Below are 15,037 nucleotides of genomic sequence, written 5' to 3'. Positions count from 1 at the left end.
GTCGCAACCATATTTTAGGCTGTCAAAATTGGGATAAAAAAACTTCTCGCGTAAACGACGCATGATGTTTTTGGTCCCGCTGGTAGATGCCGAGCGCTTTGTGTAGGTATCGTTTCCGTATGAAACGATGAATTTTAAAGTATAAATCTAATATTTATTCGGTCATTACCAAGTACTTAATAAATTAACGGAAAAATACGAAGTTGTTTGACGTGTAAATTTTCTTATAAATACGTTTTTAAACGTTATTTCCTTTATCTGATCGTCTGCGTCGCCGCGGTGTAGGTATAATCTAAAATTTAATTTTGGTCATTACCACTTACTTAATAAATGAACGGAAAAATACGAAGTTGTTTGACGTGTAAATTTTCTTATAAAGACATTTTTAAACGTTATTTCCTTTATCTGATTGTCTGTATGCCGCGGCATACCGCTTATAAAAATGTAGCCAGCGCATCATTCATGTTTGGTTATGTTGCTTCCCGTATAGAGCGCGCACACGTAGTCGAATATAGATATCTCGCCGAGTGCATACAACGCGCGCTCTCTGTCAGGTGTTGAGTTAACTACATTTGATAGCCCGCATTCTTTCTTGGCAAGTGTGTACTATGACACGTTCGTTCACGTCAGATTCAAGTGGCTTGCGTTTGCGTTAAGAGTTTTGGTTTTTCTATTTAAAGTTGAAGAAAGGTTTTTGTTTAAGGAATTATTAATATAGATTGTTTGGCGTGCTCTTGTATACTCCACCTTTTTTTAAATAAACGTACTTTCCATGAACAGGTTTTGTTTTTATGAATAACTTTACCTAACAAAAATTTTTTTTCCGCATATTCGTCGCACCCCTACTTTACAAACTTGATTTTAGAATAAAATGTGCGACGATTATACGAGAAAACACGGTATGTAAATATAGGGTATTTTTAACAATTTTTAATCAAAATCACAGATTGAGTGTTGCACATAAATAGCAATCTCAGAAAACCAAATCAAAATTTTTTTTGGCTTCATTAATGTTACACTATTTCCATTTTCATTTTTTGTGAATGAGTCCCACTAGCTTTATCTATTTGTAATGAATAATCAAAAATATTATGATTTGAAATGTTGAATAGAATATAAAATTATTTACGAATATCGAACATATTCAAATACTCGTAGACTCCTACGTTTAACTTACAATCAAGTCATTTCATCCATCAAACATAGAGCTTTAAAAAAAAAAATCATCCAAATACAAGAGGAATGGTTAGGCATGCACGTATAATTTTACAGAGTTTAAAAAAACCAGAGTTCCATTGACACATACCAGAGAGATTGGTTATGTCAGTTGTACGTACAGCGATACAGCCAGAATGAGAAGGCATCTGTTGGACGAAGCACACCCTGCGACGATGCCTGGTCGCGGTCTGCGAGAGCCATTCGTATCTGCTGTGTCCACCTCACCACCACACCTGGAACAACCAGGCCACTGTCAGTCCCACAGATCACCGGTCAAACACAAACCTTTATGAAGTAATAATTTGGTTTGGAAAAATCAAAAATCTAACAAAAATAGGCCAGCCGAAATGTATTTTCGCTGCATTTATTTCTAGCACCATGCCATCTCGAGCACTAAGGGACTACCCGTGCAGCCGAGCCTACAGTCTCACTCTCTCTCTCTCTCACCTACTTCAGCGACCCCCACCACAACACAGATCCATTCCCGTTCATCTGTTTCCAGTGTGAGGATAAAACCTCTAGGCTGCTGGAGTGTCGAGAACGACACAAGCTGACTGTTCACTTGTTCAGAACGTGGCAGCATGATCGCGGTTCTCAGCAGCTCATGCAGTGTATTTCATAGACGAGCTCCGCCAAACCAGAACAGCTCAAAATATACATGTTTACTTTTTGCAAGATATTATTTACATTGTTACACTTATGAAAATAACTAGCTGTGCCCTCGACTTCGTCCGCATGGAATAGTGTCTATAAGTAGCATTTTTAACAAAACCTCTATACTATAACTTTTTACACTTAACTTAAGAACATAATCCAAGCAAAATAAACATACTTAATTTTTTTTAAGAACATAAAGAACGCAAAAGATTATGAAAACTTCGTATTACGAAAATACACACGCAAACCAACTACAAAATTAATGACAACAATGGTATTTTATGTATGATTCACAAAAACAAACAAAAATCTTTAGAAAAAAAAATTGTACTGAGATTGTTCGTTATTACAAAATAAACAAAAGGAATTACTGTTCTCAGGTACCTAGCTAATATCCAAATGTACAACAAATAATAATGACGTAATAACATCTAACTAAATTCGAAAGTAATCCACTTTTTACGAATGAAATAAACAAATCAATGACCCAACTAAAGAAAAAAATATATAATAACCTAACCCAAAAACTTAAAGTTATTTGTATTCACGAAGAACATTTATTAAATAAGCAAAACATTGTGTAAGCAAATCGAATTGTAATCAATTTGCAGTGACTAATAATGAATTTGCAGCGGAAAAAATCAGTATTCCATGCGTGTGGCACAGTCGTCTGCCCGTTCGGGTAAGCACACTTAGGCATATTTCTCCACCTACACCGCGCCGTACCATGCCGCGCTCCGCCCCCCCCCCCCCCTCACCACCACCCGGCTAGGCTGCACTGTGTACGGCGCAGTGCTTGGCAAGTTTCTTACTCGCGTTAACTTCAGTTTCACATTTTGTAATGACTCCGTAAATGTTACATCAGAATAGCTCTAATATTTTGTCTCTTGTCGCAAACTTATAAAACATTCACATAAACCTTACATATTTCCATAAAAACTTTCATTCCCTATTCCCTATTGTTATTTTACACCCTTGAAGGTAAAACTTTTACAAACTTTGAATGTCATATTTATTTATATCGAATCAACAGCCTAAAAAATAAGTTTCAAGCTTCTAGCTCTAAAAATGACGATACTAAAATACTACTTTTCATCCCCCCTTTCAACCCCTTACAACCCTTTTTTCGCATTAAAAAGGAGTCTATGTCCTTTCTCAGGCTCTAGACTATCTGTGTACCAAATTTCATTTAAATCGGTTCAGTAGTTTTGGCGTGAAAGCGCGACAGACAGACTGACAGAGAGAGTTACTTTCGCATTTATAATATTAGTTAGGATTACTTCGTTACATCAGTGCATATGTTTATTTAGTGTCTTCTTCATTAACAAGTGAGTATACATTTATAGCAGGTCAACCTGTCAAGTTTTTTCCATTTGTAACATGTTTACTTTAAACATTCACAAGTTTTTGACTCTAAATTCTATGACCAATTATTGCCATTTATACTTTCCAATGGAAAAGTGCCAGTATCAGCAGAGCATCACAAAACAGCTGGGAATGTGGTGGCTACCATGATTATTACTGAATATAATAATATTTTTTTACCAAACCTGTGGAAACTAAAAGTTGGGGGTCACATTATAATAGCAAACTTGTATCTTGCCATTGGGAACAGCTTAGTTGAATAACTACTTGCTCTGCCTGTAAACTGCATCACTTATGCCACTTTAGTTCATGGCTTCACGAACTTCTGCACAGGCATGACAGATGAGAGATGCAGAATGAAAGAGAGGGTGCAAATGGAGTTTGTTCCTGGGATCTCTCTGCTCTTCACTGTGGCTGCTGGCAAAGGCACCTGTTTCCCTCCTCTTTCATCCTCCCAGAGACCACAATACATCCCCACATTCTATGCTTTTTGAACTTAAGTCATAAAACATAATATTTTTCTAACTGCGGCTTGGTATTTCTAAAGATAACATGTAAATCACTCTACTAATGAAAGGGGCACCAAAAAGAGTCTCGTAAATATGGAATAAATCTAATAATTTAACTAATTTTCAAGTGCTATGTACTTCAATAGCTTGTGCCGTTAATTAGTAATTTCGACACGATATATTTTAAATTTTTATTATGATTTTAAATTTTTTTTGTGTGGAAATTTTATTTGCTCTACTATAGTGTGATTTTACTTTGTTAGTCTGGTGTACTCCTCTGAGTTAAACTTTGTCTCAGTGCTCTGAAGCCCCTTTCCCATCGGCGTATCCGATATTTTGCTGGCCTAATCCCTGACTGGCAGACAGCTTACCATTTCCCCCGCCTTCAGTCACGCCTCAAGCCTGTAATATCATTTCTCTTCGTGACCCAAACTGCATAGACAAGCCTGTAGCTTGCAGGCGACCAGTTCTCAGAGACGAGCTGAGATTGGCCTTTTTCATCACGCATTAGTGTTAAGTTCGCTCCTCTGCAGGCACGACGGGACGTAGATACCCAGCAGCGTTGCATTTTACCCTCACCCCCCCCCCCCTTCTCAGTTCCAAGTAAGACCAATGACCGGTCGTAACCCCCTGGGCAACAGTGAGCGTCCTCAAGGTCTCCTCGCAAAAAAAACGAGTGCGCCAAAACTGATCGCAAGCGCTACCTAGCGACCAAGTCGCGAACTTCTCCGCTAGCCTACCCTCTAGGGCGCCAGAGAGCAGCACCTGCTCTCCCTTGAGTTATATGGACGCCGTGGGCGAGTCGATTGTTTTCAACTCAGACCCCTCCGACAGAGTTCTCTACTGTCGCCCAGTGATGCCAACTTCAAAACTCCTGCCAGAGTTTTTTTTTCGCCCGCATTCGGGCAAGTTCGGAATCTTTCGGCGGCCCAGACCCCCCTCCACCTGTAAGAGCCGGCGCCCCCTTTTAATTACGAGACGCGGTTTGCCGCGACACAGATCAGCGCGCGTCACGTTTGCAGACAGATCTCCGGCGAGCTCAGAAGACTCTGGAAGACTTCATCCGACTGCTAGCGACTATGTAATCGTCCTAAATAAGGGATGCTATCCCTCAACTAAATTCAAGTAGATTAGTCTGTCTGCATAGTGTTAGTAATTTTTTTGTTTTGAAATTTTCCCTTTTAATTTTTTTAACTATGAAGAAATCATCCGCGCCCAGCCGCGCAAATCGCAAGCTACGGACCATGGCTGACTCCGCGATGGCAGCTTGAAGGCAACTCCCCTGTTTTGGTGAGTGATAATTCGCGACCTCCCCTACCTCCCCTTAGATTTTTCCGGGCATTTCTTGCCCCATGTACTGTCTGTATTCAAGTCCTAATCAGTCTTGATTTGGCTTGTTACAGTCAAGGGTTCGACCTCCCAGCGATGCACATATTCAGCTAGATTCGAGATCCAGCAACTACTGGTGGACGAATTGTCCATCAGTATGTTTTTCGGCAGTCCGAGATCCACCCATTAGAAGAAGCAGCTTCCTTCCATTCTACAGTTCGGCATTTTTAACTCCACACCTGGAAGACTCGGGTGATATGGTTTCTATTTCTATTCCCCCCCTTTTTAAAGACAAACCAGCGATAAGTGACTATCCACTTAATCCACTGATATGGTAAACTAATCAGCGACAAATTTAATGTAGTAGAACATTGCAAGTTGTAATAATGTATCAATACAATGAACTTTGTTTTAAATAATCGCGGGCCGGCCCCTTTTCGTTTTTCTTTTGTTTTATTTTTAAAAATCTTTGAAACTTGTTAAAACCTTTTGTATGTAAAGTAATGGAAACAAGATAATTCATCAGGGCAAATAAAACAGGGAAACTATAGATCAAGTTAATCGTGTAGTTTTTATTTATTGATTTTAACGATCCACCAACTTCCTCCTTGCCTGTTACAGGAAGTTCCTAAATTTTGTTTGTTCCCCTCCTCGTGCCGCCTCTGGTAAATCAATTTATTTAACTTATTTTTTTTATCCAGCAAGTTTCCAAGGCTCTTTTTAATTAATTCAAAATAATTCAATTTTGAGGCACGAGGGGTGTTACAACTTGGTAGCAGAGCATGGTTTCCGGTTTTATATGCATACCTGAATAATATAAGCAAAAAAAAAAAAATTTAAATTAATTTTTTTTAATGACAGCAATTTTGTAATAATATTGTAAACTCATCGCTGGTACACCCTGTAGTTATATTGAGTTAAAATTTTAAAATTTATCTTGAGTTAAATTTCCGTGTGGACTTAGGCTAGCGCGTAGCGCACGAAACGTCCTTCAGCCAGCCAGCTGTCCTCTCTCCACCGCGTGTCCCCGGACGTGCTGTTGACAAGGCCGTAGACATCCCCTCCTCCCCTGCACCCCGGGCGACCGGCGGTGTTATCATATCTCGTTCGTGTCTGAGGCTCGCGCGATCACACACACACACACACACACACCTTGTTCCCGCAAGTCCCGGAGGTCGCTTACCTCTGAGAGAGACGCCAACAGACGTACCAACTCATTCGTCTGCCGGCAGCAATAGTTAGTCTTTTTTATTAGCTAATCGTGTGTTTAGAAATTAAATATTTTAAAAAAAAAAAAAAAAAACTTTTGTATTCTGGGCACATACTTCCGACCCATCGGAGCAACTACGATATTATTAAGCTAAGTTAAATTAAGAGAGTCTTGTGTAGAATTTAAGGTACTGTTTCAACCATAGTTTTAAGTCTTTGTTGGTAATTTTCTTTTGACTAATCAACGTAAATTTTTGTATATGTTTTGCTGGCCTCGTAAGACTGGACCAAGGTCCACCTACGAAAGGGACACAATGCTCACGCCGGAGTATCTCCTCCGTGACGAGCTGGAGTACGAACTCCGATTTCGAGGTTTGTCAGGCCTCGGTGACGTGGCCACGCTCCGGAAAAGATTCCGAGCTGCGTGTGCCGAGGAAATTCAACCACAAGTCACTAATCTCGCTGACTTGGACTCTTTGGAGGAATTTAACTGTGTTTGTAGTAAATTTCAGGAACTCCACAGTTACACTAATTCTGTACGAGACGAGACAAATAGAAACAACATCTTACGTGCGCTAACTCGCTTGAGTCATATTGGCACGAGATTTACCAACCTCACAATAGTAGCCACCAACAAATTAAATGGGATCTACCAAAAGGAGATCGAGAAATGTAGGCAACAGATTCCTGGTCTAAATTTCCAATTGCGGAGCAAACTAGCCGCAATCGACCAAAGAATACTTGAACCCGTAGAGGCAGTGGCAGGAGGAGTAACTGACAGTCAAGTACAGGAACCCCCAAAACAAATGCACACTGGAGGCAGCCCAGTCCCTACCCCACCTCTTACCCTCCCCACCACCCTCACCACCCGTGACATCACGTCGCCGGGCATTGACTTCGACATTCACACCATCTCATTTTCCATCTGCGACTGTCATGGCGACTGGTACTCACCCGAGCACCAATGTCACCTTCGCCTATCCTATGCATTCGCTCTCAGCTCATCCTGTTTACATGCCCCAACCCATATACCTACCCTCCACCTCACCCGCCATTTTCAACCCCTATCATGAATTCCGGTCAGCCTTCTCATCCCACCATACCTCTCCGGAAGCCCTTCCCACCTCCTCGGCCAGTGGAAGGTCAGTTTCGCCACTGATAGCCTTTCCTTCCACCCTGGCAGCTACGCTACCACAACCAGCCCCTGTGCACCCTGGTGGCAGGATAGAATCACAACTTCCTTACCCCAGCCCCGCCACCACATACCTGCCATTGGGCCCGCAGGTATACCAACTTCAAAACCAAACTCAACCTCCACCAGTCACACCTCAAGCCTCTAATCTAGCACCGAACCCAGTACCTGTGGTTCCTACCTTCAATCAGACAACTGGAGGTAGTTTTTACGCTAAGATACCAAATCCCGTTGAAAGACTGCTGGCTAATTTGAAGGAAACCACAGGGTTGGAGCCCAGGAGCCTAATCAACTTCCTAAAGAACTTGTTCAAAATCAAACAAAAGGCAAACCTTCCAGACAGGGAACTCCTAGAAGTTATTTTCCCCTTTACACAACCACCCTTGAGCGAGCGAGTGATGCTCGCCATTGAGCAAAATTATTCTTTTGACCAATTTCATGAGGACGTTCTAAATTATTTTATTCCAGCCCGTTTGATGACCAACATCAGACTGGAGTGGTACAATAGGCTACAGCAAAGGAATGAGGCCCTACCTAACTTCATAGCAGACATCAAACTAGCTGTGCAAATTCTTCGGTTGCGAGTACCTGAGAGTGAGATAGTCTCAAACATCCTTGATGGAATTAATCCGCAGGAACGATCGAGGGCAGTTTTCCAGTCTCGACCGCAAAACTTTGCCGAGCTAGACCGCCTGTGTATCTCGAACACGAACGTGGAATACGCTGACCACCAGCAAAATCGAGAATCAAATTCCTACACCCACAACAACGCACGGGCGGAAACAGAAAACAAACAACAATTTCCCAATAAACATTTTTCGCAACAAAAGCACAAATCAGAACACGTCGCTAGGCCCCAGTACAAAGATGAGAGCATACCGGTTTGTAGGTACTGCAAAAAGTCTGGGCACTACATTGAGCAGTGTCGTGCAAGAAACTATCGGCCAAATTCTAACTATTCTCAGAATCCAAAAAACATGTAAACCGCTGGCCAGAAAGAATTTTTTCTGAGCCAGCCACCCAAACAACCATTAGGAATTTTTCCCTTCACCAAGGCCCTAATAAAAATTACGAACAAAAACTTCAACAAAACACCGCTTCCCCACACAGAGGAAAAAACAAAAGAAGAAAACAGAAACAAAGGCGAGCTAAGAAAAACAAAGCCCCCCCAAGACAAGCAAACGGAAAACTGTAACACGTTTATGCCTATGTGCAGACGATGTAATTGTCCGCGAACCACGGACAAAAGAACATGTCATAATATTCTAGCTAATATACCCACAGTTTTGCCCTACGCCAACACAATAATTGGAAAACAAGAAGTTCCAGGCCTAATAGATACTGGATCCGTGCGATCATTCGTGTCAGGCCAGCTATTCAGGAAATTACAACAAGACCGTTTGACTCAAAAGGTAGAGCCAATAAAAATAAAGTGTTTTACAGCTGCTGAACAGCCTTTGAAGGTAAATCGTATAGTATTTGTTAAAGTAAAAATCGATTTGTTTTCTTGGTCTTTCCCATTCTTAGTAGCAGATGATTTGGCCACAGATTTAATTTTTGGTTCCGATTTTATTGCAAAAACAGGCATGATAATTGATTTGAAAGCACGAAGAGTTCACTTTAAATTTAACAACCAAGTTTTTGTTTCTTTTGTGTCACCTGACGCAAAATGTCAGAGCAAAGTAAATGCCATTCACACAGAGGCTAAAGGTGATAATAACATTTCACTAACCCATCTTAACTTTGAACAGAAACAAGAAATAGAGAAGTTATGCAGTAACTTTCCCGACGTTTTGAGTGAAAAATTAGGGCGCACCCATCTCACCCAATATGAAATTAAGCTTTTGGACAAAACCCCAGTTAGGTGTCACCCTTACCTATTATTAGGACCTAAAATGCAGATAATGCGGGATCACATACAAAATTTATTGGACAAAGATGTTATCGAACCTTCCACTTCCAGTTTCGCCTCCCCGGCATTTTTAGTACCCAAGGACCAAGGCCAAGGTCACCGCATGGTGGTCGATTTCCGCCGCGTAAATCGGCAAATTGAAGTAGAGATGACGCCATTACCAGACCTAAATTCGGCATGTCACTGGTTTAGTAAAGCCAAATTTTTCAGTGTGTTTGACCTAAATTCGGCCTATCATCAAATACCACTAACACCAGAGTCAAAACACGTCACAAGTTTCTGCGTTCCGTGGAATCTGTATCAATACAAGGTAGTACCCTTTGGCCTAGCCACAGGCGCCCAAGTGTTAACACGCCTTCTAGACCAAATTTTCGGCGACCTAAAATTCAAATTTGTTTTTAATTGTCTTGATGATGTCGTTGTTTATTCAGAATCTTTTGAAGAGCATATGGCTCATTTGCAAGAAGTCCTTAAGCGACTACGTAAATCCGGCCTCACTGTTAATACAAAGAAGGTGAAATTTGCAGTGCAGGAAATTTCTTCCCTCGGACACCTGATTTCAAGTCGAGGAGTAACCATTGACCCTAATCGCACACAAGCAATAAAGGATTTCCAACCCCCTAAAGATGCTAAGGGCATTTCCAGGTTTATTGGCATGGCAAATTTTTATGCCAAATTCATACCTAATTTTGCTGAGCATGCAGCACCACTGAATGCTCTACGTAAGAAAAATTCCGTTTTCAATTGGGGTCCAGAACAGGACAAAGCTTTTGATTTTCTAAAACATGCAATAGCTAGCCCTCCAGTACTTAGAATGGCTGATTTCAGTAAACCTTTTATTTTGCAAACCGATGCATCCAGTGTGGCCATTGGGGCCGTGTTGTCACAAGAATTCGATGGCTGCAGGCAACCTATAGCTTTCGCCTCCCGCACCCTAACACACCAGGAGAGGAAAGCCTCCTCGGTATACGAACTTGAGTGCCTTGCAGTAGTGTTCGGCATAGATAAGTTCCGGCCCTATTTGGAACACAAAGAATTCCTACTAGAAACCGACAACCAGGCCCTTGCTTGGCTTCTAGCCCATCCGAAGCAACTAGGTAAATTAGGTCGGTGGATTGTAAAAATTGCTTCTCTCAAATTCAGCATCCAACATATTCGTGGTTCACAGAACATCGTGGCAGATACTCTTTCTCGAATGTTCGAGAATCCTTCCAACTCCGAGATTCAGGAAAACAATCCTATGGCCTGCCACGCATTGTTAACAGATTTTCCTCTAGCATTTTCCGACATACTATCAAATCAAAATTCTGACCCACAATTGTCCGACATAATTAACCAAATAAAATCAGGCTCACCTCCAAAGTATTACAAACTTTCAAAAGGCATACTTTACTGAAGGACACAACAAGCAAAAAATTTCAGAATAGCCCTACCTCAGAATCTTAGGGACATGGTTTTTCAATATTACCACTCGTCACCTTTGGGCGCACATTTAGGAATTTTCAAAACAATGGAAAACATTCGCAGGAATTTTATCTGGGACGGAATGCACAAGGATATAACGCAAAGGGTGAAATTGTGCAAATTATGTGCATTGAGTAAACCTGCGCAGCAGACCCAGTTCGGCTATTTAAGTTCTGACGTGGCCGAAAGGCCCATGCAAAAGCTTTTCATAGATTTTGTGGGACCCTTCCCAAGGTCAAAAGACGGAAATTCGATGCTTCTAGTATGCGTAGATGCATTCTCAAAATTTATGTGGCTAATCCCTGTTAGAAGAGCCACGGCCGAAATCACCATTCGAGCCCTCCAAAATTATATTTTCAAAATATCCGGGGTACCTTCCATTATTGTTTCCGATAATGCCACAAACTTTAAATCGACTCAGTTCAAAAACATGTGTTTTTCACACGGGATTCAGCACGTGACCACGACTCCCTACTACCCCCAGCCTTCACATGCGGAGAGTTTCAACCGAAACCTCCGGTCTGCCTTAATAGCATTCCATGCGAACTCGCAGGATAGGTGGGATTCCAATCTCGTGTGGTTGCAAATGGCTTTCAATTCCGCCAGACATGAAAGTCACAAAACAACACCGTTTGAACTCATGTTTACATACCAGCCCAACACCCCACTCTCTAATCAATGGACGTTAAAAGAGTTACTACCAGACGACCCCAGGAACATTAAGGAAGTCTGGAGTAGAGCTCGTAAAAACCTGAACTTGGCCCACGAGGCAAGCAGGCAAAAATATAACAAAAAACGCTATCCCAATCCCTACAGAGTAGGAGATTTAGTGTTGTGCAGAGCACACACACTCAGCAAGGCGATCGACAAGAGGTCAGCCAATGGCCCCTGGCAGATCCAGCGATACCTCACGCCAGTCACGGTCGCGTTAGCTGACCCCAGCTCCGGCGAATATCGCGCGCGCGCACACATTTCTCAGTTGAAAAAAGTGCACCCGAACCTAAAGTAAGGGCACTCTTCACTGTTTTCCTTCTGCAAGGAACAGCGCAAATTCTTCGGCATGCCAAACTCAACACACAGAGTTGTTATCAAAAAACCTAGGTCATAATCATAAGTAAAATAAAAAATCCATGGTACTAGTTTATAAGAAATTTAAGTTAAGAAGTGTTACACTAAGTTGTCTAGTTTAAAGGGGCGCCCCTAATTCAATAAGTTATCTGTAAGTTTTAGCCTTTATTTAAACACGTAAGAATTGTTAGCCATTGTAAGTAGTTTACTACAGTAGATCCTGGTACAGGGTAAGTTTCTGGAACCCAGGTTTTTGGTGGCTCAAGTGGGCCACCCTGACTCCGTCTTTCAGGGGGGAAGTATGTGCCGTTAATTAGTAATTTCGACACGATATATTTTAAATTTTTATTATGATTTTAAATTTTTTTTGTGTGGAAATTTTATTTGCTCTACTATAGTGTGATTTTACTTTGTTAGTCTGGTGTACTCCTCTGAGTTAAACTTTGTCTCAGTGCTCTGAAGCCCCTTTCCCATCGGCGTATCCGATATTTTGCTGGCCTAATCCCTGACTGGCAGACAGCTTACCATTTCCCCCGCCTTCAGTCACGCCTCAAGCCTGTAATATCATTTCTCTTCGTGACCCAAACTGCATAGACAAGCCTGTAGCTTGCAGGCGACCAGTTCTCAGAGACGAGCTGAGATTGGCCTTTTTCATCACGCATTAGTGTTAAGTTCGCTCCTCTGCAGGCACGACGGGACGTAGATACCCAGCAGCGTTGCATTTTACCCTCACCCCCCCCCCCCTTCTCAGTTCCAAGTAAGACCAATGACCGGTCGTAACCCCCTGGGCAACAGTGAGCGTCCTCAAGGTCTCCTCGCAAAAAAAACGAGTGCGCCAAAACTGATCGCAAGCGCTACCTAGCGACCAAGTCGCGAACTTCTCCGCTAGCCTACCCTCTAGGGCGCCAGAGAGCAGCACCTGCTCTCCCTTGAGTTATATGGACGCCGTGGGCGAGTCGATTGTTTTCAACTCAGACCCCTCCGACAGAGTTCTCTACTGTCGCCCAGTGATGCCAACTTCAAAACTCCTGCCAGAGTTTATATATATATATATATATATATATATATATATATATTATATTTATATATATATATAAAATTAATTGAGGATCTTGAATGAAAGACAGATGAAAGAAACAATAATGTAAACTATGGTAATATTCAAAAGGATAATTTTCAAAAAGGTTATACACATCATTTACGATAGCAGTAATTTTGATAAACTAGTAAAACAACACTCAGAATTGGCATTATACTTAAATTAAGGAAACATGTTATGTTATTAAAATATTTATACAGTAGAACCCCTGTCATACACTTTTCAACGGAGGGCACAAAAATGGTGTATGATGCGGGAAAGTGTATAAAAAGGGAATGAATGGCAATAATAATTTTTTTTTCAATCTAGCATACCAGCACAATGTCAGATTAAACTTAAATACATAATGTGTAAATAATTGCATTATATGAAAGATATGAATTCATAATTATATATACATATAATAAAACCACCAGAAATGTAAAATACAGTCCATAATCAAGTAAAGCTGACATGAGAAACAGTGGCCTTACAAAATGTTATGAAGTCCTTTCTTGGAGGGCAGGAAAAGTCACCAAGCCTAAATTAGAAATTAAAAAAATTAGACTATTGTAAAAAGAAAATCAGTTATTTATGCTTGTTTGTTTCTTTTTACAAACAACTTTATGCAACAGAACAATTTTCAATAATATTTTTAACTTGAGAAACGTAAGAAAACAATAACAAGCGGGTATATTCAGTTCAAAGATTAATGAATGCACAAAATATTAGATCCGTGCCTTTGTAAAGCGCGTGCACCATTTTCATAATCATTGCTAGTTTGCGCCACTAGTCTCGCTTGGTGCTGGCCATAGATGCTACTAGCGAAGTGCACAATCTTCCTGATACTATCAATATCTATGGTACGATAAAGTTATTTTCTTACATTTGCAAATGTAAACAATGAACGTTTTTCAAAATAAAAGCATTAAAACGTAGTTTATCAGGAGGAATATAACAAAAAAATTTGTGAATTTTGGGCTTTTCCGCTTCGTAAAAACGTATGAAACTGGAAATTAATGATTTTATAAGTGTATGTTCCGGGAAAGTAAACCATTGTAAATATAGTACTTTCGGCGGGACCAAAATTAATCGGTGTATGACACGGGAAAATGTATGAAACGGGAACGTATCATCGAGGTTCTACTGTATTTTGAATCTCAAAAACAAAAAATTTACCCTGATAATTTGAAACAATTAAATTTTAATGGTGAAATATTACACATAATGGGGTCATATTGGTGAAGTGTTCAGATTAATCACTTCTTACCATGGTGATTGAATTCAATACCCAGTAATTTATGACCAGATTGTGTTGTGGAAAACATAGCAGATGATAATAAAGTGGGTTTTCTCATTTCCCCTTAAGCATTATATTATCTCTAGTGATGAACAACTCTGGTTTCATCTTAAAAGCCTTTAAAATTTGATATGAATCACCCCACATTATATTAGGATGTTTAATCAATAAATTAAAGCTTACCAAGGTTAAAAACAAAAGTTTAAAGTTTAATGCTGGAGTAAGAAATTACACTAAAAAATCTAAATCCCTAACATTTTTTCCTCAAATGTAAAATTTGTAATACAAAGGCCAACTTATATTTGAACTCATTGTGTATCATGCTAGCCAAAATATGGCTGTGTGATAACTACATTTTATAGCTGTACAATTTCACATTTAGTAAAAAGCACAGTTTCTTGTCAGGCTTGAAATATGTTTTAATAATGTTTTTGTTTATTTATCACTTATATTGTCCATGTACTTATGGAATATCATTTTACAATATCAATCTTAACTTTTAAAAAACATGGTTTCATTATTTAAACAAAAACTCTTTTTTATTTAAAAAAAACTTAAGAAAAAATTCTTACAAATGCATTGTCGAACACCAATATTGAACTAAGTTGTGAGACAGTATCCAATAATTTTAGCTTACCCAATGGCTGCATCTGAATAGATAGCTACTATTTTACTCTGGAGTAATGACTTCCCTATAAAATAAAATAGTATTTAATTTCAAAATGTCCTATTAGAA

General features: G+C 40.1%; 1 protein-coding gene across 1 annotated transcript in view; it reads right to left on the bottom strand.

Annotated features, from left to right (window-relative positions):
• Positions 1-15,037, bottom strand: part of LOC134531211 (dynein axonemal heavy chain 2) — an 864,487-nt gene that overhangs the window by 783,589 nt on the left and 65,861 nt on the right. Inside the window, exon 5 of the mRNA XM_063366870.1 lies at positions 1,338-1,451. Coding sequence (XP_063222940.1) covers positions 1,338-1,451 — 114 coding nt within the window. The remainder of the gene's footprint in view (positions 1-1,337; positions 1,452-15,037) is intronic.

Source organism: Bacillus rossius, chromosome 3, assembly GCF_032445375.1.
Source record: "Bacillus rossius redtenbacheri isolate Brsri chromosome 3, Brsri_v3, whole genome shotgun sequence".
Taxonomy (NCBI): Eukaryota; Metazoa; Arthropoda; class Insecta; order Phasmatodea; family Bacillidae; genus Bacillus; species Bacillus rossius.
This window is presented reverse-complemented; position numbering and strand designations above follow the sequence as displayed.